The following is a 27,393-nucleotide window of genomic DNA, read 5'->3' as shown; positions in this document are numbered from 1 at the left end:
GGTCAAATTCAACTCCCTGTGAGGACAATGCTCCTATTTATAAACGACAAAACTATAATTTTTTCTGTTGTCACCCACCGGAGCAGACTTTCTTGAAGTTCTTGTTTTCCTGTGGGTGGCCCGCGAGGCGGCACTGGAACCGGTACTGCCAGAACTCAGAGAACCAGGGGTTCCTGGTGTTGGTGTCCAGACGCAGCTTCAGGTAGTAATCGTCAAAGGTATTGACCAACGCTGATTGCAGCTTCATGGTGATTCCTCCCTCTGCTTCCTGCTCATAACCCTCCACAACCTCGTAACGGTCTGCCCATCCATCACTGCGGGAGCAAGAGAGACAGAAGAAGAGGCTATAAGGTAACGGTCGCAGGGGGACCAGTAAAATATATTAAAAACAATTACAGTAAGAATAAAAGTCATAATTTAGAATGAGAGTCACTCCTTTACAGTACTGTCACATGTCTTTAATATTGGATTGTTGTAATTATAATTTACACTGCAGACTGACATGCCCATAAAACTATTCACAAGAGTGACATCACTGACACCACAGTAATTTAATTTCACACAATGTAAACAAAACAGGTTCCACTAATGCAGCTTTACTTTGAAGGATAGATTCTCTATTCTATTCAGGATCTTCTGTCTTTTCTTCGGGGGACAGTGCAGTAGAGGTACCAAATCTTCAAACTGAACTAACTATATTGAATCACAGATGTTACTGAATCAATGTGCAGCTTTAGCAGTCAAGCTGTCCTCACTGGTGCCCAAAAGCATCTCTGTCAGTTCAGCCCTTAGTTCCTTGTTAAAAGCTTATTAAAAGACCACAGAAACGATCATGATGTGATAACTCCACTGCAAATAGTCACCTGTTGAGTTAATGACCTTAGGACAGTGCTTGCATGGGCCTAGTTTTGTACCAAACTGAACATAACAACTTGTTACTGGACTTATAAATGAACAGAAGACAGTCAGAATTGGCTGAATATTGCCAATGTATGATTGGTGATGCGTTCACTGATCAATGTACTGGTTGTGCATTTGAAAGGTGATGTGATTGCTAAGAAAAAAAAGTGAACAAACATACAAATCTTAATAATCAGTTAATTGATTTGTCATTTCCACTTTTAAAGGGGCAGTTGGATTATAGAGGAAGTACAGCATGAAAACAGAACCACTTAAATGCCATTTAGACATACAGCGCAGCAAACATAAGCAGCAGTAAGGTTGCATTCACACAAGATCAGGCGGTGCAGCGAAAAACACAAGTTATTAGTTAGTTAGAATGGGGTAGTGCGTTTGGGCTACAGCTGCGACTGCGGCTGCGGCTGCGACTGCGACTGCGACTGCGACTGCGACTGCGACTGCGGCTGCGACTGCGGTTGCGACTGCGGCCGTGGCTGCGGCCGCAAGGGGAACAAAAAAAACACAGCGGTATGCGGCAGGAAAATAGAATCAGAATCAAATTTTGGAAAAACGCAACCCGATGTCATGCTGCGGTGCCAATCCCGTAGTCGACGATCCAGAGCTGTACAACCCAGCCATAAGGGAACAAAAGACATTAATCGTCGCAGTAAATGGGCCATTAAAGTGACTCAGCCAGACCTTTGCACAACCCTGCGGAGAATTGTCGCAACGCCTGATCACGTGTGAATGCAGCAGTGACATTGAGTAAAAGGCAATATTGAAGTAGAGCAGTTGTGGGCTGAATCTCATGTTTGGCATGTCTGTGTTCAGATAGAGACTAATGGGAAAGTTTCTATCAAACAACAGCGAACGTAATGACAGAACAACATCAATGCACAAACCCAGACTCTAGGTCATGTGTTGCATTCAAATAATGAGCTTCCACTACAAGTAGGTAGACCACAGCTTCTACTCTTGTACGATGTTACTGTAAATTAGCGTGGCAGCACTGGTTGGAGGCTTATCTCAAGTCCACTGCAGCAATCCTCAATTTAAGAGGATGGAAATCTCACCATTAGTGCCTCAACTGTAATTGTAGGCTTTACACAATCCCCTCAGCTTGCTTGTTTGTTTGCTTGTGTAACCCTCGGTGTGAGAATATCTACCCTACCAAGCCAATTTGGACACACAGCTGGCCAGTGGGCTCTAAGAGAAATGGAAAACACTTCTGAAAAACAAATTAACAGATAAACAGCCCCACTCTGAGCTCTGCGTTCTCTCTAAATCTGAGACAGTGTGGGGTTTCTGGCTGTATTTTATTCTGGGTCTCTCTATCTCTAATGTGGGCTCCAGGCTACTGCCTTGAAATACCTGTGCTATCGACAGCTACACACCAATTACGTATGACTCACCATGGAACCAATTACTTCGCACACATGGGATGTTCTGGGTGATGGATAAGGACGGGTGTGTGTCCGTGTGTGTGTGTGCAGGTCAAAGTTTCTGACCTTTATGTCCACAATTACCGTCAGTCAAGAAAAAGGAGACTTTCAACCAAATTTGTGAGAATGTAAGGAGGAAACTTTAAAACCAATGTGATTAAGCTAGTATATCCCTTCTCAAGCTAAAAGACAGATGGATTCCTACTAGAGATGTACCGATCCCACTTTTTAAGTCCCGATACCGATACAGATACCTGGTTATACCTGTGTTTGAGTATCGGCCGATACCAAGTACCAATCCGATACCAAGTACTGATCCGATACCAGTGTTTAAGTAATAAGCTGTATGCCTCACTGTGTGGAAGTCACTGTTCTTTTATGTATAAGGCAACATCAGACTTGACTTAAACATTGTTTTCTCAACTTTATAAAACAAAATGTAACAAATAAATACAATTTGACAAATTCATTTTTTTATACGTTATTAAAATAATGAGTACCCACAACATCAGAATGAGGTATGAGGGACTGACTCAAAATAAACAACGGTGCCCATGTTTCATAGTAATGAAAGAACATGTCACCCAGTGCAACGGTTGCGTCACTGGTGTGTTTTTGATAGTTTGTAGACAACAATGGAGCTGAAATCAGGGCCAGCTGGTTATGTTTTGGCATGTGGGATGCAGCTAATAAAATACAGCCTTAAATCTTAGCACAAATGCATTGGAAACACAACAGATTTGATATCAATGTGCAGATTTATGGGGCTTGTATTGAAGATTTGTTTAGTCTGATTGATGAAAATGTGATTTTTTAAGTGAATGATGTTAAGTAAGGTAGACTAGGATCCATTAAATTATACATCTCTCTGCAACAACTACTGTTAAAGACAAGAACAATGTCAAACCATAAACTATGTCTGGGGATATCTGCCTGTCTCCTAAAATGTTTGCTGTATATTTAAAAACAACAATCCAACTGAGTCATCCTTTTCACTCTCCTAATCGAGTTTAGAGTCAGAAACACGTGAATTTCATTGGTTCGAGTCACATTTTCTTAATTTGCTCCAACTGAATACTGTCTCTGTCCCTCCCGCTCTCTTTCAGTATACATGTAGTACAGATAAACACACTCTCAGACAGACATCTATCAAGTGTGTGTCATAAATGTACCTTACCTGACAGGGTAACTGCATTTAATATGGTCTATTCAGTACATTTCAGTGTTTAACATATTTGTTGTAACAGAACAGTGGAAAACAGATTGGTTTTTAGATAAAGAGAGAGGGGGGTAGCTGTTCAACACTCTGCATAAATAATACATGAGGCGTTGAAGGCATGCCTGACTGTTTCTCACAGTGGAGTTTGTGATGAAGTAAAATGACATTCTCTCTTCTCGCTCTCCTCTCTCAGGATCGCGCTGTCTGGCAGAAGTCCAAACAGCTCATCAAAACTCGCCGGGCCATCTGAGAGGCGCTTAATGGGACAAAATCTGATTTAATGTCACCTCAATGTTCCGCAGCTTCACACTGCATATTTGAAGGCCCATTATTACATAACCTGAGTCAGATATACCGGAGGAACACCTGTTTAAGCCGATTAAAGAGTCAACGCTGTTCAAGGTTCTTATTAACTTTGCAGTTTTTGTACTGAAGACAGACAAGGCAGTATAGGTCTGATATATAAAACAGAGGGTATCTCTGATGTAATTGTTTTAAAATCATTCTTAACATTAGTTTTAACTTTTAAAAGGTAGGGTTGGTAGTGTTGTTCAAATAATTTTTTGTTATATTTGTTGAAAGTAGCAACCTGTCAATCAAAAGGTAGCCAAGCCCTAAAGCATCCCCTGCTTTATGGTCTATTTGACTCTAAATGGGACCATAATTTACTAAATGAATATCATGCTGTGTTGAAGAAGACTTGAAACTAGTGATTGAGACCATAAACTCATATTTACTGAGGTAATAAATCAAGTTAGAAGTAGGATTTTGCAACCAGTGGAGTTGCCCCCTGCTGGTTATTAGAAACAAAGCAAGTTTAGGGCACTTCCACATTGGCTTCACTTCTCAGACTCGGAGGTTGCTCACTGAAAATGACCCATATGACCATTACAAAAGCTATTCACATGAAAAAAACATGGAAGATTGAAAGGAAAGATTGTTGTCATGGTTAAAAGAAACCAACTTTGGTAAACTGAACCATGGAGTCCAAGCTCCATGTTACTTTAGAAACTAAAGTACAGCACAAGTACAAATGTATTCAGAGCAGAGTGGAATCAAACAAGTAAAACGCACAAAACTGAGGCTAATCGTATCAGTTTAAACACAATTTAATTTCTCTTTTGCCCTCAACTTTCCAAATACATTTAATGAATCATTTAAGTCGGTATTTATCACTGCAAGTAAAGTCAGCAGGATGCTATCGCTTTGATGCCACATGCTTAATAATGAGACATGCATATTTTGATGATTTACTGAGACTTGATGATGTGTGGCATTGTTTAGAGGAGCGCAGCATGCCAACAGCTGGATAATTTATAGAGTAGTATACAACAGTGAGTAGACTGAGAGCTCCCCCGACTCTCCCGGATGATCCAGTTCCAGTTTGATAGCACATTTGTATATTTATGAAGCCATGAATTAATTGGCAGGGCAGAGATTTAATCACATGCGCTGTTTCCCCTGGAGGATGAATGGGAAGAGTTACTTTAAAAAGAGGAAAGGGAGGATAGGGGAGTCAAGAGTTTCCTAATTGCTCTATGCGAGTGTTAGAATAAAAGTTCAGGTAGTTAATGGAAAAACTTTTAAACTGTCTGCCATTCACAGACCACTAGAATGTCAACCGGTATAATTATTAAAATGACATTATTCTCAAAAGTAAAATCAGGCTTTAAGAAACACACACATGCTTCATTTACTCCCATCATGACTTTTTGTCTGTCTTTCTCTTTTTGCTCATTGTCCATCTATCTCGTTTTCAGTGGTGGAAGAAGCTCCCAGATTACACAGTATGTAACTGTTAGCAGGAATATGTGCTTAAAGGTTCTAAATGCGAAATTGGGAGCATTTCTATTGCCACCATGCGGCTCTCAACAAACAATGGCAACAGTGCAGACAGAGCTTTACCTAACCGGAGGGTGGGTGTTCGCTTCTGCAACAATGCCATCGTTCGGGACGCCGTTATCAGCTGTAACCGAGTATGAGAGCAGTACAGAGCAGCGGCCATGAGTTTGTCACATGCACGAACATGTGCTGTATAGCCGGCCCGGCTATGTCAACAAAGCACGGAGAAGCTCAGATTACAACACACACAGAGGGAGAGCGACTTCACTCTCTGCTCAGGTGGATATTACTCCTCTATATCTTCACATAGCAAATAGTTGTTTGCTGCTATATTAATGCTCTTGATATAAATTATAAGCAGCATTTTAACCCTCAAAGTTCCAAGCAAAACTGAGTTTTTGTGCTATTTACATTTATTTGACTTTTAAAGTCTTTGAATATGATTTTTTAACATTATTTCTATTTTTTAAGACAACCTGGGCTATTTAAAAATGAAGAAATATTTGATGTGAATGATTTTGAAATATTAATATTTATGTTTCCCTTGAAAAAATTGCTGTTACAAATATGATTTTGTGAGAATTCTGAGGGTGTCAAACATGACAGCTAATTACAGGACAGGCGTCCAACTAACCAGTGGAATCTGTGAGGTTTTTGGTGTAATTGGCAAGCAGCAACTATGGGCCAAAAAAACACTTCATCGGAGTCAAGGATCAAAACCAAGAATTTGAAAAATATACAAAAGCACCATCCTGGAGCTGGTTTTGTTCACAAGGAACTGAGCTATTGATATGTTGACTGATACATGAGATACACCAATTGTTTTTTATGAGCAAGCCTCTCTTAAACAGTGGGCGGGGGCCATTTCTACCACTTAGAGGAGGACAGCTGTCAAATGAAGTGAAGTAAACATACAATATTTCCTTCAGAAATTTAGTGCAGTAGAGCAGAAATGTAAAGAGCATAAAAAGAAAATACTTGAGTAAAGGAAAAGGACCTCAACACTGGACTAAAGTACAGTACTTAAGTAAATGTATTTAGCTATTTTCCACCACTGCTCTCTTTAATTTCACACAACAGGAGCTCTATTTGTCTCTATGATGATCCCACAACATCCTTAATTAATTTGAAACTGCTCTGGCAGAAGAAATATTCATAAAGGGGTTTCTCTCCTCAGCTGAACACTAACGCTCCATCGCCAAAACTCTCTCTGCCTTCATCCCTCTCTCTCTCTACTCTCCCATTCTCCTCCATTTCTCTTATTCCTGCAACTCTGCTGAGTTAAAACAGGATTGGTGCTGGTAGCTTGTTAGCTAGATAGCAGCATGACTCTCTTGAGGTGACGCAGAGGACCCTGGGAGAACCGGGGAGCCTTTAAAAGCCCATCCAAGCTGCTTTTACTAATTCATCATGCCCCAGTTTGAGTTGGGAGATCAGTCTCCTCTACATCAACAGGGAACACTGCTGGGAGAAAATCCTTTTTGCTTTTTACTACCAAGGGACGTCAATTCACCACTAAAACCCTTGACAAAGTCTCTGCATCCAACATCAGCGGTAGCTGTGACTGATGGATGACAAGATCTTATTATCAGTTGGTCAATTTAATGCAAAACTATTACATGAGGTTGGTGGGAACACCGCTGCTCAAGGACTCCTACATTTTTAAAAATGCTTCTAGGTCCTTTTGGGTCTTTTGGTTGCTCTTTATTGCAATAATAACTACTCCAGATGCATTTTAAGTTTCACTTTAAGCTAAAGTAGGTAGAATTGGAGCAATTATGATTAAAAACAATTATCTTTATAAAACGGTCATTATATCCTGACAGTAGTGCATGAGACAGGTAATCTGAAAAAAAAAATCATGTGCCTCTATGTCCTCCGGTGCTCCTAATGACATCTGCAAGATTTCACAGACCGGACGAAAACAACCAATCAGAGCCGAGCTGGAGTCTATGAGCAGCTGTCAATCACTCGCGAACTTCGATCAAACGGTCAAACTAGGCATCGCTGATCAAATATGAATCAATATTCTGTTACTATAATGCCTATTTCTCGTATCAAATGTTTTCAGAAACATCTTGTAGTGTACTGTTTAGCTGTAAAATGAGAAAGTTTGTTGTTGCCATGTTGAGATCAGTTGAGGAAATACCAAGCACCGCCCACCAGCCGGAGCAAGCTTTCTCATTTGTGAGTGATTGACAGCTGCCTTCGTTGAATGAACAGCCAATAGCAACGCTCTCTTTCTGAAATGACCTGTGATTGGCCAAAGTAGATTTCTTAAAGCCTGAAAACAGAGCCATGATGAGGTGCAGAAGTCTAGTTTTCTCTCAGAACACTTGAATTACAATATGCTGAAAGGTTATTATGGAGTTTTTTTCCCAATGATGCCAAAAACTTAGAAGACCTTATAGGTCTAAAATGTGCATCATTAAATCTGTGGGAGCTTGCGAATTTCGGGTGCAGAGTGCATCTGTGCAGAAAAGCAGCATTTCAGCTTTTACGGATCAGGATGTGACAACTATGTCCAGATGCAAAGCCAGTGTGCTATTTTTGATCACTCCAATGTCATTCAGCCATCCCCTCACACAGGGGAACACAAGGCATCAATTGGAAAGAGAGAGATGTCCTTGACAATGTGTGGCTGCTTTCAATTAACATCAGAGGCGTGTTATAAATATTCAGATGCAGCTCATTGTGCTCCCCTTGCTCAGTGGAACACAAACAAATGCAATCACGAATCCCGGCTCAACTTGAATATACTAGAGTATACTAGAGCCACGTGTGTACGAGTAACGCAAGCAGGGCTCCATTACTGAATGAATGTGTGTCCTTATCTTATAATTACCATCTTTGTTGCTGTTGTTGCTGGGAGGAATTTTTCAGATGGCAGCCATATTTCCCGAGAAGGGACTATTGTGTTCGGAGCCCTGCTGACAGACTGAATGACAGATCTGCAGTGAGACGATCACACCAACTCCGTCATGAGCCCAAACAAAATCTCCATGGTGACTGTAGCACAAGCTGCACACAAGCCTTTTATTCCAGCGGTACAGTAAATCCTGCCCCGCTAACAATAATTATATTGAGCTTGATTCCTGCATGACGTGCCCCAGTAAACTCTCACTAAACCTGCTTGAAGATTGCTTCAGCACAGAGGGTCAAAAGGACAGAATCATGTCGCACAGAGAGAATAATGGTTAAGATGGAGGATCGGCACTGTACTTCACTCCTTGTCTGCTTTTTTTCTCAGCCCCAGCCCACATCTCCACTGCTCCGCCACACTTTCTCTCATGCTCTCTGAGTCCTTAAGTTACATTCATAACTAATGTATCAGTAGCTATTGTGCGCTCACTGGAAGCCTATAACGAAAGAAACATGTTTCTGGAGAGTGAGCTTAGCAAGAGAGTGCAGCATAGTGTCGGTCGTGGGGATCATGCCACACACATCTCAAGATAATCCTGGAAAGGGGAAGAGGAGAATTGTAGATGATCATGAAAACCTGCCTGTGATTTTAGGCTAAACACAGTCCTGCAGTATGTAAAGGAAGAGCATCCCTTCTTTGTTGTTTAATTTATCTTTAAAGGTGCTAATTTTGAAATTCAGAGAAAATCTGATTGAGGGATTGCCTCCACATGGCTCTCAACCTGGCGACAGCTGAGCCGGCAGCTGGCTGATAACGGTGCTAACAGCACGGACAGCACAAACAAGTGCTAACAGTAGCCCAATTTCCACCACAGGAACTTTACCCCAGAACTAGGAACCGCAGGGACCAGCTTCTAAAAAAAGTTCTGGGAACTTTTTACCTCAAAAAAGGACCTGGTCAGGGGGGGGGGGAGTACTTTCAGAACCTTCAGGGTTGAGTTTGCAGGGATGACTGTCGCTGATTGGTAAAACACACACACAGTGCTGCTGCTTCAACGGCTTCAACTTGTATACTGCTTCATTCATAAACAAGGAAGTACTCTAGTATCGATTAAGGACCATTTTAGGACGAGGGGAGAACATTTTTCTTTGTTTGATAACATTGAAAGAAAAGTTAGGCTCTGCTGTCGGCCTCCTGACTCATTGAATAAATAAAAAAAGACAGAGAGAAAGAGAGAAAGAGATCGCGAGGGCGGGCTGTAACTTTAGAGCGTAGGCACGGGGGTGCCGTGAATGAGAGAACAGTTATTTTGTGATTGTTTATCGGCAGTGACGTCCTAAAGCACAAATAAATAACCATCAAACACTCAACAGATGATTTACTGTTGAGACAGACACACTTAGTTTCATTTTCCTCCTCTGCATTTCATTCATTACATTAAATGCGCATCTGTAAATACTATGCAGCAGTAAATATCGTCGCATTGAGACAAAACCTAAGGGGGGTTTCAACGTGTCTTTTAGATGAAACGGGCAGACACACTGAACTGCAGGCTGCAGAGTGTGTTTACTGCTGTGACCACCAGCAGCCCTCGTCACATGTCATGTTGCTTTTCCATACGTCAGCGGACTAATTCGCCTTATCTTCACAGATCTTTAGGCCGCAGTGGAAACGCAGACAACAGTGGGCCGAGGGAACCTTTTAGTTCCTTGAAAAGTAGTCCCAGGACTGAAATTACCAGGAACTTCTTGGTGGAAACGGGGCTAGTGTTAACCTGAGGGGGACCGGAGGGTGGAAGTTACGCTTCTGCGACGCCGTGGGTTGGGACAGCGTTATCAGCTGTAACCGTTGTATGAGTGCAGTGCAGAGCGGCGGGCGTGAGTTAGCCAGTGGGGCACGCTCACTGGGACTCACATGCACAAACATACAAACGTGGGACCGGCTACGTAAACAAAGCACAGAGAAGCTCAGATTACACACAGAGGGAGAGTGACTTCATTCTCTGCTCAGGTAGATATTTTTCCACTATAAAATGAACATAGCTTAACATAGTAAATAGTTGTTTACTGCTATATTAATGTTCTGATTTTCAAATTTAGCACCTTTAAATATCCATCAAGTTACTAAAAGGAAATAGCAGTCTTAAATTTGTTTGATCTTGCTATCCAAACAGTTATCATGAATCTGAATACATCTTTTAACGTTTGATTCAGAAGAATTTCTGAAGGATGGATTACACCAAAGCCCGGAAACAAATATTCAGTCTTAACCCCTTGTACATCTACAATTCTGGATGGGAAAGATACTCATTTATTTTGGCGTTGTTGCCATTGCTGTTGCCAAAGATAAGGTCTCTTTTTGCTCATGCCCTGCTATTTGCCAAATTACTCGCAAGTCAATAGGCAGAATTCCACATCCTCCGCGCTCTCCTTCCTGAGATGGGTAGGAGATGAAAGCCTTAGCGATGACAGGAAAAAGGCAGCTAAATGTGTCGCGCCACAACTCCCCTCTCGTTCTCTCTCTCTGGCCCCCCTAAACGTTTCATTTATTCAAGCTCAGAGCGAAACCTAAGTCCCCTTGTTACAGGAAATCGAATAGGACAGCCAAATGCAGAAATGCATGTGACACACACAATATGGGGTCACAGCTTTCTTTGCACCTCAGCGCAGCCTCAAAAGACACAGTCATACCCTGCTAATGACTTGTGCCAGAACATCCACATTGCTGTGTCAGTGTCCATTTTGTCAGAAATAAAAAAAACACAAGAAGCAAGCATACAAAATGGGACCCAGACCAAGACTGTGTATGTAAGACAGGGGCAGAAACGAGCGTTACATGTGGAAAAGCAGCTTATGCAAATGATGTTTAGTAATAACAGCATTCAAGTAGCATTAGAGGGAGAGAGAAAATGAATGCTGCTAATTGCGAGAGAGCGAGCAGGCGGGCAAATGGGTAGGTGGGTTCACTCCATGCTGCCATTCAGAAACTAGGCTGGGTGCTGGAGGACAGGCAGAGAAGGAGTGATAACAAAAGACACTGTAGAGTAGATGTATATCTGGCTGTCAAAGCTGGAAAAACTACTTCATGGCAATTTCTCTACATTACTGAGTAGGTGGAAATTCAGTCGGGATTCAGAGATTTACTGTAATACTCGGTTTAATGGCGTTTGCCTCGGGGGAAACCTTAGTTAAAACACACACTGCCAGATATTTTCATGGATACTATGCATTCCTGTCAGCTCACAGATATATCACATTCACTACTACCAATTTGAAAATCCAGTTTATGAATCACTTTTATTTCGCAGCTCTTTTGAAAAATGTCAACGGTAAGCCTGCGTGTCACCTTCACTTTTTTGAGTCGGCATGACCTCGAGGCCTGAAAGGAAACGGCACAAAATGTCAAAGAAGCCACAATGATTTTCAAAAATAGGTACTCATTGAATTGCTGGCAGGGAGAGAGCTTGCTCTTCAGCTTCTTAATGACTATACTTCCAATTGTGAATTGCTGTGCCCAGTGTGCATCAGATAGCTGCTGCTAGGTACATTTTTACTCCTACTAAGTGTCTCTGTTATGTAACTGGTTATACATTTAGTTGCAATGCACAAATTACTTTTATAAGAACAGATTTTCAAGGGCCAAATATTGGTGCCTGGATTGCTTTTTTTGCAAGTGTGCAAAAATCATTCGAGGTGAAAGATCTCAACAAACATAATCTATAAAAGGAGCAGGTGCTTCAGCGAAAAGACACGTTTGCTGCAAGCGCTAGTCACAGCTCGCTAACAGCACCATGGTGGTTGATCTATAATAATATGGGCAGCGACCTCCTGGGAGTCATTGTGTGTATTGCTCTCTGTGGTCGAATAACAGGCATGAAGTCTGTGGCCATTTTACTGCATCAAGTGCACTCTAAGTAGCACACACTGTTCTACACACTAACCTCCTGGTCAGCTTAATGGCTGCACTCAGAAGATGAATAAGGCTTCTCTGAACATGAAGTGGAACAATGATTTTATTTTCATGTATATATTCAGCTCATAATGTGTATTACATTCACCTGCAGCTGTTGCTTGCTCTCCAATGGTCATTAAAATGACTCCTCCCTACTGTGAGACTGATTTCCGAGTTATGTCCCATAAACTCACTGGGTAAAAAAGCTATACAAACTTCAAAGAGGCTTTGAGAAAAAATGTTGAGGCTTGATATGCTAATTCCTTTTGGCAGGGTCTATTTGTGATGGAACTGCCATATGCTGAATTATGTCTTTGATAGGTAAAGCAAAACTGTGTACATTTCTTTAAAAACTGCTCTGTGAAAATACATCAACTTCCCCCAGGCTCCAATTATAAGCTCTATCAGACGACATGTCTTTTTCTGAGCCAATGTTTTTATGAGATTATCTGATGTGTTTTACGCAACAAGTCCTCCAAACTAGACAACGAAATCTGCCACCACTATGTTTAAGATTTGGTGAGGTTTTGGCATTCAGCTACTTAGTTAAACCATAGACTGTATATAAGAAGTTGATGTAGTCACCGTGACGTCACCCATTGGTTTGTAGACTGCCGTTTTGAATCCTCTAGTTCGTCATTTTGGCCGTCACCATCTTGGCTTTTTTCAACCAGAAGTGACACGGGAGGGTGGAGCTAAGTACAACCGAACACTGAATAAGACATTTTTAGGCGACCAAAATGTTACTATTAACTTAACTTAACACTCTGAAAGGATTAAAGTTCTGAGACAAAAAAACAAACAACTCTCAGACTGGACAACGCCGTGGTAGCGCCCTGTCAATCACAAGGTAGCCACGCCCTAAAGCATCCCCTGCTTTATGGTCTATTTGACTCTAAATGGGACCATAATTTACTAAAGGAACATCATGCTGTATTGAAGAAGACTTGAAACTAGCGATTGAGACCATAAACTAAATTTACTGCGGTAATAAATCAAATGAGAAGTAGGCTCATTTTCTCATAGACTTCTACACAATCAGACTTCTTTTTGCAACCAGAGGAGTCGCCCCCTGCTGGCTATTAGAAAGAATGCAAGTTTAAGACACTTCCACATTGGCTTCACTTTTCAGACCCAGAGGTAGCCCAGTCTGTTAAACTTAAGTTAATTTTTGTCCACTTGAAGGCAGCACAACAAGCTTCAAACACAAAATTGACCTGTTTTTTTACTTTATATATCAACTTATAAAGTCGTTAGGGTGAACTTGTTAGCAAACAGCAGACTAATCACAGATCTGACAAACACAGAGCAACATTAGCATGCATTTGATGAAGTCCAATATTCTCTCTCTGTTTCTGTTTTGCCTCCTACGAACTCCAGAGGGAAATATCTGGCTTTTTAGACTCTCGAGCTTATTTTGCTGAAAACAACTGTGGCTGGAAACGAGGTTGGTTTGTATCGTGCAGGCATACAAGCAACACCTCTCAAATGAAACATAGTCGTTTCATCCAACGTTTATATAAAATTATTACACGGCTTTGTTGAATACTCGATTCTGATTGATCAATCAAGGCGTTCTACGGTCTGTTATTTCTTTATAGCAGACTGTTGCTATGTATAGCAGACCATTGCTAAGGGCGCAGTTCTGATGTCGGACTCTGGCGGTCCGTTTTTGTGTCAAAGTATTGATTTCTTAAGTGAGTAGCCGTGTAATAAGCGGGATAATGTAAAGCTAGCGGGCCATTGTTGTGAAATAAGCCCCTTCGCTATACGTGGGGGTGCGGCATCACCCTGTCGGGGTTTATTTCACAACAATGGCTGGCACACTGTACATTATCCCTTACATATTGATTAGTGACTTTAACGTTAAGTTCAACAACACATGCTTTACTGACCCATCTATCCATCCCAAACTCCTATGAGGTGTTGTGTTGCTAATAACAACGCCACGCTACTTCTAAGTGGTCTTGTTTTATGAGCCTAAGTGGAAGAATTTCTCAGCCTATTGAGAAGCATGTCATCCTTCAACTTATCTGAAAATGTAAAAACTAAAACTTGGGTTCTCACCACAACAATGCTTAGCTTTCTCCTACCCGTCTCTCTCTGTCTCTACCTTTATCTCTCTTTGTCTTTCATTAAATCGGTCTTTGTTACATCTCTCATGGTGGGGTCTCTGCCTTAATCTGTGGACAGGCCAGCAGGACTCCACACCCAATGAATCTAAAGTCTGCTCCTATCTATCTTTAACCAACCTCCTGCAGAATTGACTGACTCCTAATCTGCTCGCCAACCAGCCTCCAGCTCAGCCATACAATCATTTCCTAAGCAGAATGTGTTCCTCATCTAATAGAATCACTTTGAAATGTGCTTGAACAAAACAAGAAGACGCACATCAATGTCGTCTTGATTGGAATGAAGTGGATAATCTATGACGGGAACGTGTGTCTGTATTTGTGTGCCAGAGTGTATGCAAAGAATAAATGTATGTGTGCAGTCGTGGAGTAATGGAGGCAGCTGATTGGCAAAATCGTGATTGACATAACACAGAGAGAGAGGGAGAGAAAAAGACAAGAGCCCTGTTGACTGACAATAGAAGAGCAGAGTGGATGTAAAGAGTTGAAGTGATGCAGAGTAGAGTCTGCAGGTCAGGGATAAAGTGGGTCGAGCACGCTGCCACACCTGGTCCTCGTCTGAAGAGCAGGTTAGCCGAGCAGCTAAAACAAAAGCTCTCAGATTCTGCGTGTATATGTAGCCGCTGCTCTACAGTGTTTTTATCCACCTCTGTGGTGTTCCATGATCATCTCCACATATGAGATGTAGCGGAAAAAACACAGCACTGCCTGCTCTTGGATTTTCCAAATCTATTTTTGTTTGGTACGCCGTCTCTTATGCGGCTTTGTTTGTACCGAGTGCAATAAAATGGGAGATGTATAAGGTCAAGGAGATGTATAATCCAATAACTGTCTCACCATCTCACTCACTTTGATGGAATCGGCTGCACACAAATTATCCCTACAAATTATACTGACTATCCTAAGGTAGTGCAATAACTAAAACACCAATATCCTCAAATGTAATATGGTATGGGAATCTGGTGTGTGAATTTATTTTATTCATTTATTTATTTTTATGTATGTATATTTCATTATTATTATTATTATTATTATTATTATTATTATTATTATTATTATTATTTCAATTTATTATAATTATATTTTATTATAATTGTATTTGTATTATATATATTTTAATTATTATTATTTTATTTTATTTTTTAAATCCTTGCTTGTTTTTGAATACTTTGTTTTTCAATTTACATTTATTATCTGTTATCATATGTACATATTATCTTATTTGTTATGGTTTAGGTTGTTGTAGCAATTTTTTTTAAGGAAACAATAAAAAGCATGATTAAAAAGATTAATATTGTAAACACTGTTGGTTGACTGTGATGAGAGGTGATGCATTTTGGTGTGGTGATTTGATATTTAAATTATTACGCTGATTGGCCTGACGGGATGCTATACTTGAAAATAATAATAATAATAATAATAATAATAATAAAAATAGCAATGACTGCAACAGTGCCCGTCTGATTATGAAGAAACTTGGACTTATAATGCGTCCTGTTCCTGTCATATTTTGGCTTGTTCTGGCTGGATTGTTACCATATTGATTTCAAAGCTGTTAAAGATGTGATGACTTTTTTCAGGGCAGAATATCAATAGAAGAATATCTTTTAATTTTTACAAGTGTTGTAGTTGACTCATACAGAATGTAATGAAACATTTATCCTATTTTTAGGCCCTTCCCAATTGCCTATTGTGATACCAGAGCGCACACTGGTGTGAAATTGTAGTGCTGCACAGTAATTGGTTAATTTTTTGATTAAAAGTAACAGAAATGAAGTTGTTACCATTACATATGTATGTGTTTCCCGATACAATTCAATCTGCAAGCCCCAGACAGCACAAGTTCAACCTGCATTGACAGATTTTCTTTGCTACTCTGCGGCAGTGGAAACAAGCTGCAAACACAACATTGACATATTATCACCTTTTAAATTGATGTGGTGAACATGTTAGCAAACAGCTGCCTATTTATACATCCAGCAGCCACGGGGTAACAATAGTGTTAATTGAGAGTCCTGTTTCAGGCCACACATAATGCTCAACTATGTTCACCAGCTAGTCGCTAACTTTGTCCGTCTGCTGTGAGGTGCTGGGCAGGTAATGCCGTAAAACCAGTGAGCTGAAAGATATGACATGTAAAACGCTTCGTAGAGCTGAGGGGAACTGCAGGGTTGTGTGATAATTCTCTGTGTCACTACGAGTGACCCCTTTTACAAACGTCATCATTGATGCATTGTTAATATAAAAAATATTGATTATAGCTGCTTAAACGTCAAAGAAAGTGCAGAAGAATTCAGTTGCACATTTCTAACTTCTGTCCACTTTGCCATTTCTTTTGTGGTACATTACCAGTTTTAATACAATTAGCTTTTTGTTGACACCAGACTTGGCACAGTAAAAGATAATCATTTTGCAGTCACAAAAGAGAGACTGAGAAGTGTGTTAGATGTTCAATGTAAGAACGACAGATTGTCCCTGTCTGTACTATTCTTGCTCCGTCACTTTGTTTCATTCACTCTTTGTTTGTCTTTGTGTGTTACACACACGTCATGAAAGAGGCTTCTTTAGAGGTGAAAGCATGAATTAAGAAAACAAGCTCCCCTTTGATGAGATAATACCTGTCTGACAGCTTCATTCAGTTGTTCACTACATGCCGGGAAACACACACACACACACACACACACACACACACACATGGCTTGGCATCTGTGTTGGCCCAGACTTCCTCTGTCATTTTTACACACTCTCTATCTCCTTCTCTTTCTCTCTCTCTCTGACCCAGAAGCATTTCTTCCGCCCATGGAGACTTCCACAAAAGCTAAAAAAAGACCCACTTTCCCATCTCCTATGGAGAAGAAAAGAAAAGTGGAGATATGGGAAGGAATGTAACCCCAGAGTGTCATTATAATGGATAATTTAAAAGACATGCTCTGCATCTGAAGAGAAAAGAGTGCCTTCCCGTGCCAAGAAATTAAATATGCACGTATGCATTGAATATAACACATACAATATAAACAAAGGCTGTTAAGAGCAGCACTTCTCTTTATTTCTACCACTGGGAGATATTACAGGAGATAGGAAAGGCTTCCTCAAGGATAATGGCTATGGCAAGAAACAAATCCCTCAATGCTTGCCAATGGAGAAGTGTCTATTAGACTGGAGAATCTTATGTATGATGAATGAACTCATTGCCAGATTTTATCTAATGCAACAAGGGGTCCTAATTCACATCTATTAGATACTGTGGCTATTCAACGAGACGATTTTAAAGTTTTCTAAAGATGGAAGCTAGTGTGCGGTATTTTGTGTCTCAGATTCTTCCTGTTGAAGATGATGGCTCAGAATTTGAGCTGCACTCATGCAGTGTTCATCAAATCTCCAACGAATACTGCTTAGCTAGGCTACAAGTCTCGGTCGGTCGGTACATCGTCGGATAGCTGTCTTATTAATGTCCTCCACATGTAACATACGGCTGACAACTGACCTACAACAGACCTCCTCCCTCTCTCAAAGATTTGGCATGAATGAACTGAAAAGTAGCATCAAGGTTTCGGTGGCTTTTACTGACAAGTGTGAATGTTCCTTGAGGGCTATTTCATGGTGTAATGTGCCGCCGTATAAGTGTGTGAGACGACTCTACTTGCCCTTTTGTAATGACTAAGATTGCAGCAGTCACTGTCACTCAACACTGACTAACAGACAAGAGAGGAAGAGGGAAAAAATGGAGAGAAAGAGATGCAGTGAATATCAAGAGGTGTAATCATAAAAGGGATAGATTTTTACCATTCAGGTTGATTCAATAGAGTGTTAAACAGATGTGTATGTGTCATCTCTTTGATTGCTAAAAGCAAAATCCCAGCCATTGCCTTGAAAAAGCAAATAAGAGACAGCCCAAGAGGGAGAGAATGGACTGGAGGCTTTGTTTCCCTCTCTAGTTTTGCGCCTGTGACAGAAATACCAATTATTCATTGCTGGAGAACATTTCTATTCAGCGCTATTGGTATGTGGTCTAATTCTTCTTGGTTGCCTTGGTGACATGCACATCAGGAAGACAACACAGCATCTCGCAGCCTCCCAGCCTGTTAACCGATTTCTTGCCATCCAAAGAGATGCTCTCAACTGTGAATCAAAAGGTTTCAAAAAACAAAAAACAAAAAACCACATCCATACCTGCCGATGAGGAGGAATTCCCCAAACACTCCCAGTCTCCTCATGGCCATCAGGAGACCTCGGACGGTCATGCCCTCGCAGAAACACACCACTACACGAGCTTTGGGTAGACGTTCCCGTAGTTTCCTCAAAAGGCGATCAAAGTGCTTCTCCCCCGCGTTACTGTAGATCTTGTCCGAGTGGGCAATGCATAAGCCTTCCAGAGAGGCCAGCTCCTTGAAGGCCTCCATGCCGCTCTCCCCATAGTTTCCTGCGGGTGATGAAGAAGAAAATGAACTGAATTCAGACGGAAAACATTACTGGAATTAAACAATAAAACATTTTCCTTGTGAGATGTATTTTCACTGTCTGGTAATCCCATTTCATAAATTAGCCTTTGTGTATAGGGATAATACACTGGCTGTGGCATTTTCGCTAATTGTGAGCTCAACATATGGGGCATTATTTCCTGATTGTAAGTGACACAATCAATATTTTTTGGTGATAACAAAGCATTACATGCCTTGTTACTTGCGTCATTAAACGCTTTCAACCACACATTTTGGATTATTTCACTGATGGACAATCAATGTTGTTCTTAAAGCATCCCCCCCACCTCCCCTGGTGCCTAAAGTTCTGACTGAGCTGAAGCTCTGATCCTCTCATAATGAGTGTCAGAGAGTTTACTGGCTACTGATTGCAATCAAAAAGGGGTGAAGATAGTTGTCCTTGTTTAACGGCACACCATCCCAATCAAGAGCCCTGCAAAGCTGGTTTGAGCCTAAATCTTCTATTTCCATGCGGACTGCGGTGCTTGACAACTGTGTCACGATCTGGATTGTTGATAAAGCCCACGCCTCTTTAGCATGAGAGCTGGATTACGCAGACAATCCAATCACTTGTGCATGCTTGAACATGTGTCTGCGTGTGTGTATGTCAAAAGGAAATTAAGAGCCCTTATCCATAAATATCAGGAAACTTTTGCTGTGCTATTGCCTTGATGAGAGGCCAGGTTCCTGGGGGCCTCCATCATGCCGCTCTCCCCTTATATAGGTGATGAAGAACGAATACTCCATCTATCTGTATGTGTCATGGCTTTATAGAGGAAGAAAGACGGCAATCGAAATAGGCATCACAGTAATGCATTTACTCTGGCACACAATGGGCCCATGTGTTGGTTTTCCAATGGTCCTTTGATGATATTTTCAGTTGCCTCATTTCACTCTCCCACTGGTAAATGGAAATAATGATATCCAATTATTTTACTCTTTCCATCTAGGCTGTGAGACAGGTGGGTGGTGGTGCATTAGATGACAGCCCATTTGACAATGACTACCAAAAACCTGCTTTGAGTATTCCTGCCAGACTGATGATAATCAGGACAGGTAATTTATGCAATTTCACAGCCCTAGCTGTTGCTACGGGAACAAGCTGCATTTATAACTTGTCTAAGGTGGTGGAGGGAGAAAACCTCACGAGCTTAAGTCAGTCGTGACCACTGTTTCAGAGATAACTAAAGATAGAGCAAAACAAACAAGTGGGTTTACATTTACATGACTCCTCAAAGGTCAGGGTAAAGTCTGCGTCACACAAATCAGGATGTAAAGTCTCAGTTAGAAACATTTACTGTGGCTCCAAATGTCTCTTGAAAAACTGAACTTATAGTCAGTGTAAGGATATATATTTACACAATGAAGAAAAAACACAATTTAATTAAAGATTACAAGTTTGTACTTTAAACTTTTTTGTAGAGTATCTAGTTTTATCACTCACACTGTGGCCTGTTGAGTAAATGATGTTGCTCGCAATCAAATCCCTCCCTCCCCTGACTGTTTTTTCATTACTCTTAAATTATGACTTCAGTCCCAGAGGCACCTCCTGCATGTTGAAGGTCAGATAGCTGACGCCACCTAGTTATGTCTCTGGGTACTACAGCGCCCTAACGCCCTCTCTTCATCTATCTGATAGCAACCTGTGTTCAAAGCCCCTCTCCAACACCTGACTATAATAGGACTTTCCAAAGATGTTTTACACTCCCCATGCATCCGCTGCTCCTCAAGGGGGATCCTGAGTAATATAGCCTGTCATATTTTGGGTGCACATCACTGACTGTGTTTCACTAAGACTTTAATAAAAAGCTACGGACAAAATTCACTTCACAGTATAATTACTCTGCCTACCCAACCCCTCTCTCCTTTTTTTACCTCCTGTTGTACTGTGCGGCTGAACAAATTAGCATAAGAGCTCTCAAAAAAGAAAAAGTGAGCCCATCGTGGTGTGGAAAAACTGAATACTATTATTGCTGGGTTTTCTGTGGAGATAAGACTTTTTTTATTTTACATGAATGTGGTGAAATTTGAAACATTAATGACATTTTTTCATCCCAGCCTCATCCTTCCTGACTTAACCATGCAGGAATTAATTTAACATTTCCAAAATGAACACCTAAATTGTTAATGCTAATACGGTCCCTCATGTGTTTGGCTGGATGCTGACTTTTAAAAACTTGCTACGAGGACTTTAATAACACAGCCAAGAACCTCCAGCTTTGGATCAAAACATGCTAAAGCTTGTAACAAAATGGTAAGAAGGACAAGCACATACTGTATATTTCTCAAAGAAACAAAAGGAGAGACTACCTAATGTTTACTCAACATCCACTTTCATGGACTTAAGAGTCCATAACATAGTACAGGTTATTTAATAAATGCAAACATAGCCTGATGATGCATAGGATGTGTGGGAAGATGGTTATCCACACAACCCCCAACTCCAGACAACTGCATAAAAATCCTAATGAAGATATACTCAAGTATGCACATGTGTGGCTGCAAATACCAGATGGGCAGGTACTGAACATAGAGAATTCTCTATAAAGTCTTGTGGGGAGAGAACTGTATACTAATATGTTCTCTAATGTTCTCATTGTAGTGAGTTTCAATGAGTTCATACATTTCCTGTGATATTTTATGATATCATATTAAAATAGTCAGGATGCCATGGGTAATTAAAATTCCATAATAAAGGATGAGGTCACTATAAACTCACTATATTCTCCACTACCAGACTAACATGGATGTCAGTGATAGATAGATAGATAGATAGATAGATAGATAGATAGATAGATAGATAGATAGTAACTTTATTAATCCTGAGTGGAAATTCAAGTTTCCAGCATCACAGTTGCAAAAAAATATACCATATATAAAAATACAAGGAGTATGTATATATATATATATACATATATATATATAGAGTGTATATATGTATATATAGGAGTCTCACCCTCAGTGTGCACAGCAGACACATAGGTCCAGTTGTATCTCTTGACTATGTCCAGGATGGCCCTGGCCTGCAGGGTGTCTGAGGGCACGACCCTCAGGAAGTACTTGAACAGAGTCTTGTCGCTCAGGTCGATGCTGGTAGCAGAGTAGGCGATCTGCGGGATGTTGAAGAGCTGCAGCAGGTTCTGCACCTGGATGGCCACAGAGCTGGATCCGGGTCCGATCACTCCTGCGATGGGCTTCTTGGAGGGTGGAGGCTGGTGTGACGGAGTCCCATCAATGCACCACTTGGACCCGTCCTTATCGTCCCGGATTGAGATGAGGGAGTCCCGGATGAACTCGATGCTCTGCTCCAAAGCCACGGAGGAGTGCCAGCAGGAGTCTCGGATCTCACAACCCAGGCTTATATTTGGGAGCAGATCCGGGTCTGCGTTGATCCGGTCCAGCGTGTGGAACATGGCCTCCACCCTCTGGATGCCGTACTGCTCGCGGACGTCCCCGCACTTGCGGTCGGCCACTCTCTCCGCGGACGGCTGGTGGTGGACGGAGAAGAGCGCGCCGATGATCACGTCTCCGTCCATGCGCGCCACGGAGCGCACCACGGCGCGAGGAGCCACCGAGCGCTCGTAGATGCTGCTGCTGCTGCTCAGGTGGGATGAGAGCACGAGGACGACACACAGGAGAGCGAGGAGATCCATCATCTTTACGCGTGCCATGTTGCGCCACATCGCCGTGCCAACTGTGCAGGCATTACTATCTGCTGCTGTCTGTCAGTAGTACATCCACGTTTTATCCCAGAGATGATCATGATCTGTGCACACCTGCAGAGAAATGAGACGAAGTGCTGCACATGAAAGCTGATGGGGAGGAAAAACGAGGCCAGATGTGCACTACAGTACAGTGTGATGTAGGAAGAGTTGACTAAAGCACGCATGCTCCTTTTCCATCAACGCCCTGTTTTACATCCCTACAGCTGTGCAACAATCCTAACGCCTCTCTTCTTATCAGCTATACCATCGAGGTGCCTTTGAGCAAGGCAGGGCAGTATAGTGGCTGAACAGGAGTGTGCTGTCCACTGGGAATTGCCCAGGTGGTTATCTCTGGAAGGAGCAGCCAGATCACTTTTAAATTCCTCAAACAAATGTGTTTTATTCCAAATAGACAGCACTAGGCTGAAAGTGCTGTGCTCGCTGCTGCTCATTGAGAGAATGAGGCAGTAAAGCAGATTTCAGCACCATGGACAGCGCGCTTTCCAAACCACGTTACAAGGACAAGGTCTTTGGGGCTGTTGCCTGGACTGGTCATCTTCTCACACATTCTTCACCATTTCACTCAGCTCAAAGTGCTGTTTGACATGTAAGCTGTGAGGAGAAAACGAGGCCAGATGTGCTACAGTACAGTGTGATGTGGGAAGAGTTGACTAAAGCACGCATGCTCCTTTTCCATCAACGCCCTGTTTTACATCCCTACAGCTGTGCAACAGTCCTAACGCCTCTCTTCTTCAGAGATCAGCTACTATCGAGGTGCCTACACTACACTAGCTGCTGAACCATAATCATGGCACCTGCACTTTATGATCCTTTTATTTGTCTACATTTTGATTTGAATGTTTTTTATGTTTGCTTTTAATATTTGCTTTTAATGCCAAGAGGAGGTGCTAAACTGTTTTTTCATTGTTTTCAATGACAATGACAATAAAGTGTCTATTCTATTCTATTCTTTGAGCAAGGCAGCTCACAGCAGGGCAGTATAGTGGCTGAACAAGGAGTGTGCTGTCCACTGGGAATTGCCCAGGTGGTTATCTCTGGAAAGGTGCAGTCAGATCACTTTGAAATTTCTCAAACATAATGTGTTTTATTCCAAATAGCCAGCAGCACTATGCACTAAGTGCTGTGCTCGCTGCTGTCCATTGAGAAAATTAGGCAGAAAGCAGATTTCAGCACCATGGACAGCAGCGCGCTTTCCAAACCACGTTACAAGGACAAGGTCTTTAGGACTGTTGCCTGGACTGGTTATCTTTTCACAGACATTCTTCACCATTTCACTCAGCTAGTTTCTACAAAAAAGCAGAGAATCTATACAACCCTTCCATAGTCGGCTCCTATATGAGGATGTAGAAGACACCCTATAGGTTGTTTTGGTTTCAAACGCACCATACATTCATCCCTTGATCATAATAATAGCCTAATAATCATATTAATAATACATATGCTAATATTCAGCAGGAGGAAGCTTAACATGACTAGTCTGTTCTCAATAGCCTATATCCCATTGTATCTATCTTATTCGTTGTCCTATAGCTTTATCATACACAGCTTATTATAAGCTGCTTTTTCTGTGTCTTTAGAATAAAATAAACTTACCTGAATCCTCGAGACATGTCGCGTGCCTTCGTCCGTCTGCTGTAGCGCGTGGTCCTCGGCTGTATCACTTGAGTCTCTCTCTCTCCTCTCTCTTTCTCTTTCTCTCTCTCTCTCTTTCTCTCTCCCTCAACTCGAAACGTGAACATGAAGATCCCCCGCAACCATCGCCTTTTTCTACACTATTTACTACCTCTGATGCCCTCTTGCACATCTTTAATAAACGTGCATTATGAGATGCAATGTTTGATCAGAGCTGAAATGATCGAAATCTGCTGTCACGTTTTATAAAAAAATCTATGGAGCATTGAGCATTCTGTGCAAGATAGTTGCAGTATAGATGCTGGTTTATTACATGATCATTAGTGTTATCTCATGCACGGTGTTTTTTCCACCTCATATACAAGCAGGTTGGAAAATGTTTGGTGGGAAACTATAAGCCTGTTAGATATCATCATATAGCTGTCTGGTCAGTAGCACCATCATACAAATGTTTTTGTAGCAGCATGAAGCTGTGTTTTGTGTATGATTGTGTCATGGAGGGTGTCCAATTATTGCTATAAATAAATAAATAAATAAATAAATAAATAAATAAGGGCTGTCAATTGATTAAAATATTTAATCGTGATAAACTGCATGATTGGCCATGATTAATCGTGATTAATCACACATATTTTATCTATTCAAAATGTACCTTAAAGGGTGATTTGTCAAGTATTTAATAATCTTATCAATATGGGAGTGGGAAAATATGCTTGCTTTATGCAAATGTATGTATATATTTATTATTGGAAATCACTTAACAACACAAAACAATGACAATAATTGTCCAGAAACCCTCACAGGTACTGCATTTAGCATAAAAAATATGCTCAAATCATAACATGGCAAACTGCAGCCCAACAGGCAACAACAGCTGTCAGTGTGCTGTCTCGACTATGACTTGCCCCAAACTGCATGTGATTATCATAAAGTGGGCATGTCTGTAAAGAGGAGATTTTTGGGTAAACATAGAACCCATTTTCATTCACATATCTTGAGGTCAGAGGTCAAGGGACCCCTTTGAAAATGACCATGCCAGTTTTTCCTCGCCAAAATTTTGCATAACTTTGTAGTGTTATTTAACCTCCTTCCCGACAAGCTAGTATGACATGGTTGGTACCAATGGATGCCTTTTCTAGTTTCGTATGTTACCAGCATCTTCACTCTAGCTTTAAAATTGAGCCCGCTACAACCTCCAATTGCGTTAATAAGTTAGTGGTGTTAAAACGATTTTTTGGCAACAGCCCTAAAATAAATAAATAAATAAATAAATAGTCGTTGCAACTTAATAATTCAGTATATCAATAATTCTGTCACTTTGAGAAGGAAAGAGAAAGTGAGATGAGGTATTGGTGTCAGGCGTTAACCACCATTTGAATTATGTGACAGCTCGCTATAACTGAAGGGAGTTTATATGATTTAAGACTGACAAGCGCTAACAACAAGCAGACAGAGGCGTCAAGCATCGCTGTCCTTCATCACTAATATATTTCATATGTTCACTCCTTGAGTTTACTTGAGGCCCCTGCTTCTAATAGGCCATAATGGATGTTTTCAGCACCATAGATAGCAACAGTCTGCATCGCGCCATCTAGTGTTTGATTGAAGGTCTTTAATGACAAGTCATTAAGTCGATGGAGGCCAATCATAGATTTCTGTTTTGCTGCTCTTTAACCTGCTGAATAAAGCTTTACTCACTACTTTAACCTGAGATTAACATTTATGCCATAAGGTCTGCCTAAATCACTTAGTAAACTGATTTAGGCCTGAGGCAAACACGTTTCTATTGGAAAAGAGATTACATAAAAGTGATTGTCTGTCTTATGGCCGACTTCAGCAGTGTACCCACCGCTGTAAGTAGAACTTCTGAAACAATTCCACCCCTCAGTGATGAAGACAGAGACTAAGTCTTAATGGTGTATGTTGTCCCACGCAGAGACACAGCCCACTCCCAGGGGGCATATAGTTTACTTGGTAGGGTCTTGTCGTGACTCACGCCAGGCGGTATAAATCACAAATAAACTTATAAAAGAGTCGCTATGACACTGCAACTGCTGGTCCCCGGGGCTTCGGGAGCGAGCGTCTGATATTGAACCTGAATAAAAGTGACATGTTTGAGAAGGAGAGACTACTTGGATGCTGCAGCCACACTTGAGGGCAAAGGGCGACGGCGGTGCTCGGTTTATTCTAGGACGCAGTCAGTGTGGGTTGACGGCAGGTCTTTCCAGCAATGACTTAGGCCTAAGCATTATTATTATTGTGATGTATTGGTCAAGAGACACCGGACAGTTATATGAATATCAATTAAATGAATGGTATAAAATAGGTAGCCTATAATGTCATTCTTTATGTTCTTTTTAGGCTTTAGTCACTGTGTAATATAGATGTCACCTTCTTTGCTTGTGAAAAATTGGATGAAAAATAAACATACATTTTTGTTTTACTTCCTCAAAACATAAACCCCATCAATCAGTCTTTTGGCAAGCCTATTTTTCATGGCCTGGCTTTGTGCAACTCAGGGGGAATCTGGGAAGTTGGTGCTTATTCAGCAACATTTGTCCTTTTCATCAACATGGGATTGATAGGCTGTTAAAAATGCGACAGTTTAAGGACAACAGCACAAAGAATATTACACAAATACTTTGTTTGTTGTCTAAAATGCAACATTAAACCACTCAAAAACTCACAAGTGAAGGCATGGTTTGCAGCACAGGACAGCTCGCGAAGTTGAGAGTTAAAGATCCATCCACATAGCCATCTATTAATCTACCCATCCTTCATTCTCTTCACCCTGTCTCATGGGTTGTTAGGAATAAGTATCATATTTCTTTATGGTTGCCTGGCACCTAGATAAGTAAACCTCAAATGAAGCATATGAACCAGTGAAACACAAGCTCTACATATAGCTCTCGGGTTAGGGGGGTTAGGGTTCAACCCCCCAGAACCCCAACCCTAACCCTTTAAACCTGCAACACACATCAGACATCAAAATGGTTTTAAGAAAAAAATTGAGATTTGTATTTACATAAATAACTGTATTTATTATGATAAATAATAAACAATTGGTCACTGATATTGTTGGTTTAAAAATGTTTAGACACTACTACTACTACTAGTGTTTCACTACAATTTACACTTTTATTCACAAATAAGTGCGGCCGGGCTATTGAAGAAGTGTGAGAAAAAGTTAGGGGTGAAAAGTGTATTTC

At 41.1% G+C, this 27,393-nt stretch overlaps 1 protein-coding gene across 2 annotated transcripts in view; it reads right to left on the bottom strand.

Annotated features, from left to right (window-relative positions):
* Positions 1-24,284, bottom strand: part of grm1a (glutamate receptor, metabotropic 1a) — a 36,867-nt gene extending 12,583 nt beyond the window's left edge. For both annotated transcript variants that reach the window (XM_037751198.1, XM_037751199.1), the window contains exons 1-4: positions 24,146-24,284; positions 21,784-22,603; positions 18,520-18,769; positions 79-314 (exon numbers count right to left, since the gene is read on the bottom strand). In XM_037751198.1, coding sequence (XP_037607126.1) covers positions 79-314; positions 18,520-18,769; positions 21,784-22,510 — 1,213 coding nt within the window. In that variant the 5' untranslated portion in view covers positions 22,511-22,603; positions 24,146-24,284. The remainder of the gene's footprint in view (positions 1-78; positions 315-18,519; positions 18,770-21,783; positions 22,604-24,145) is intronic.
* Positions 24,285-27,393: the final 3,109 nt, after the last annotated feature.

Source organism: Sebastes umbrosus, chromosome 18, assembly GCF_015220745.1.
Source record: "Sebastes umbrosus isolate fSebUmb1 chromosome 18, fSebUmb1.pri, whole genome shotgun sequence".
Lineage (NCBI taxonomy): Eukaryota > Metazoa > Chordata > Actinopteri > Perciformes > Sebastidae > Sebastes > Sebastes umbrosus.
The sequence above is the reverse complement of the archived record's forward strand: the minus strand, read 5'-3'. Positions and strand labels throughout refer to the sequence as shown.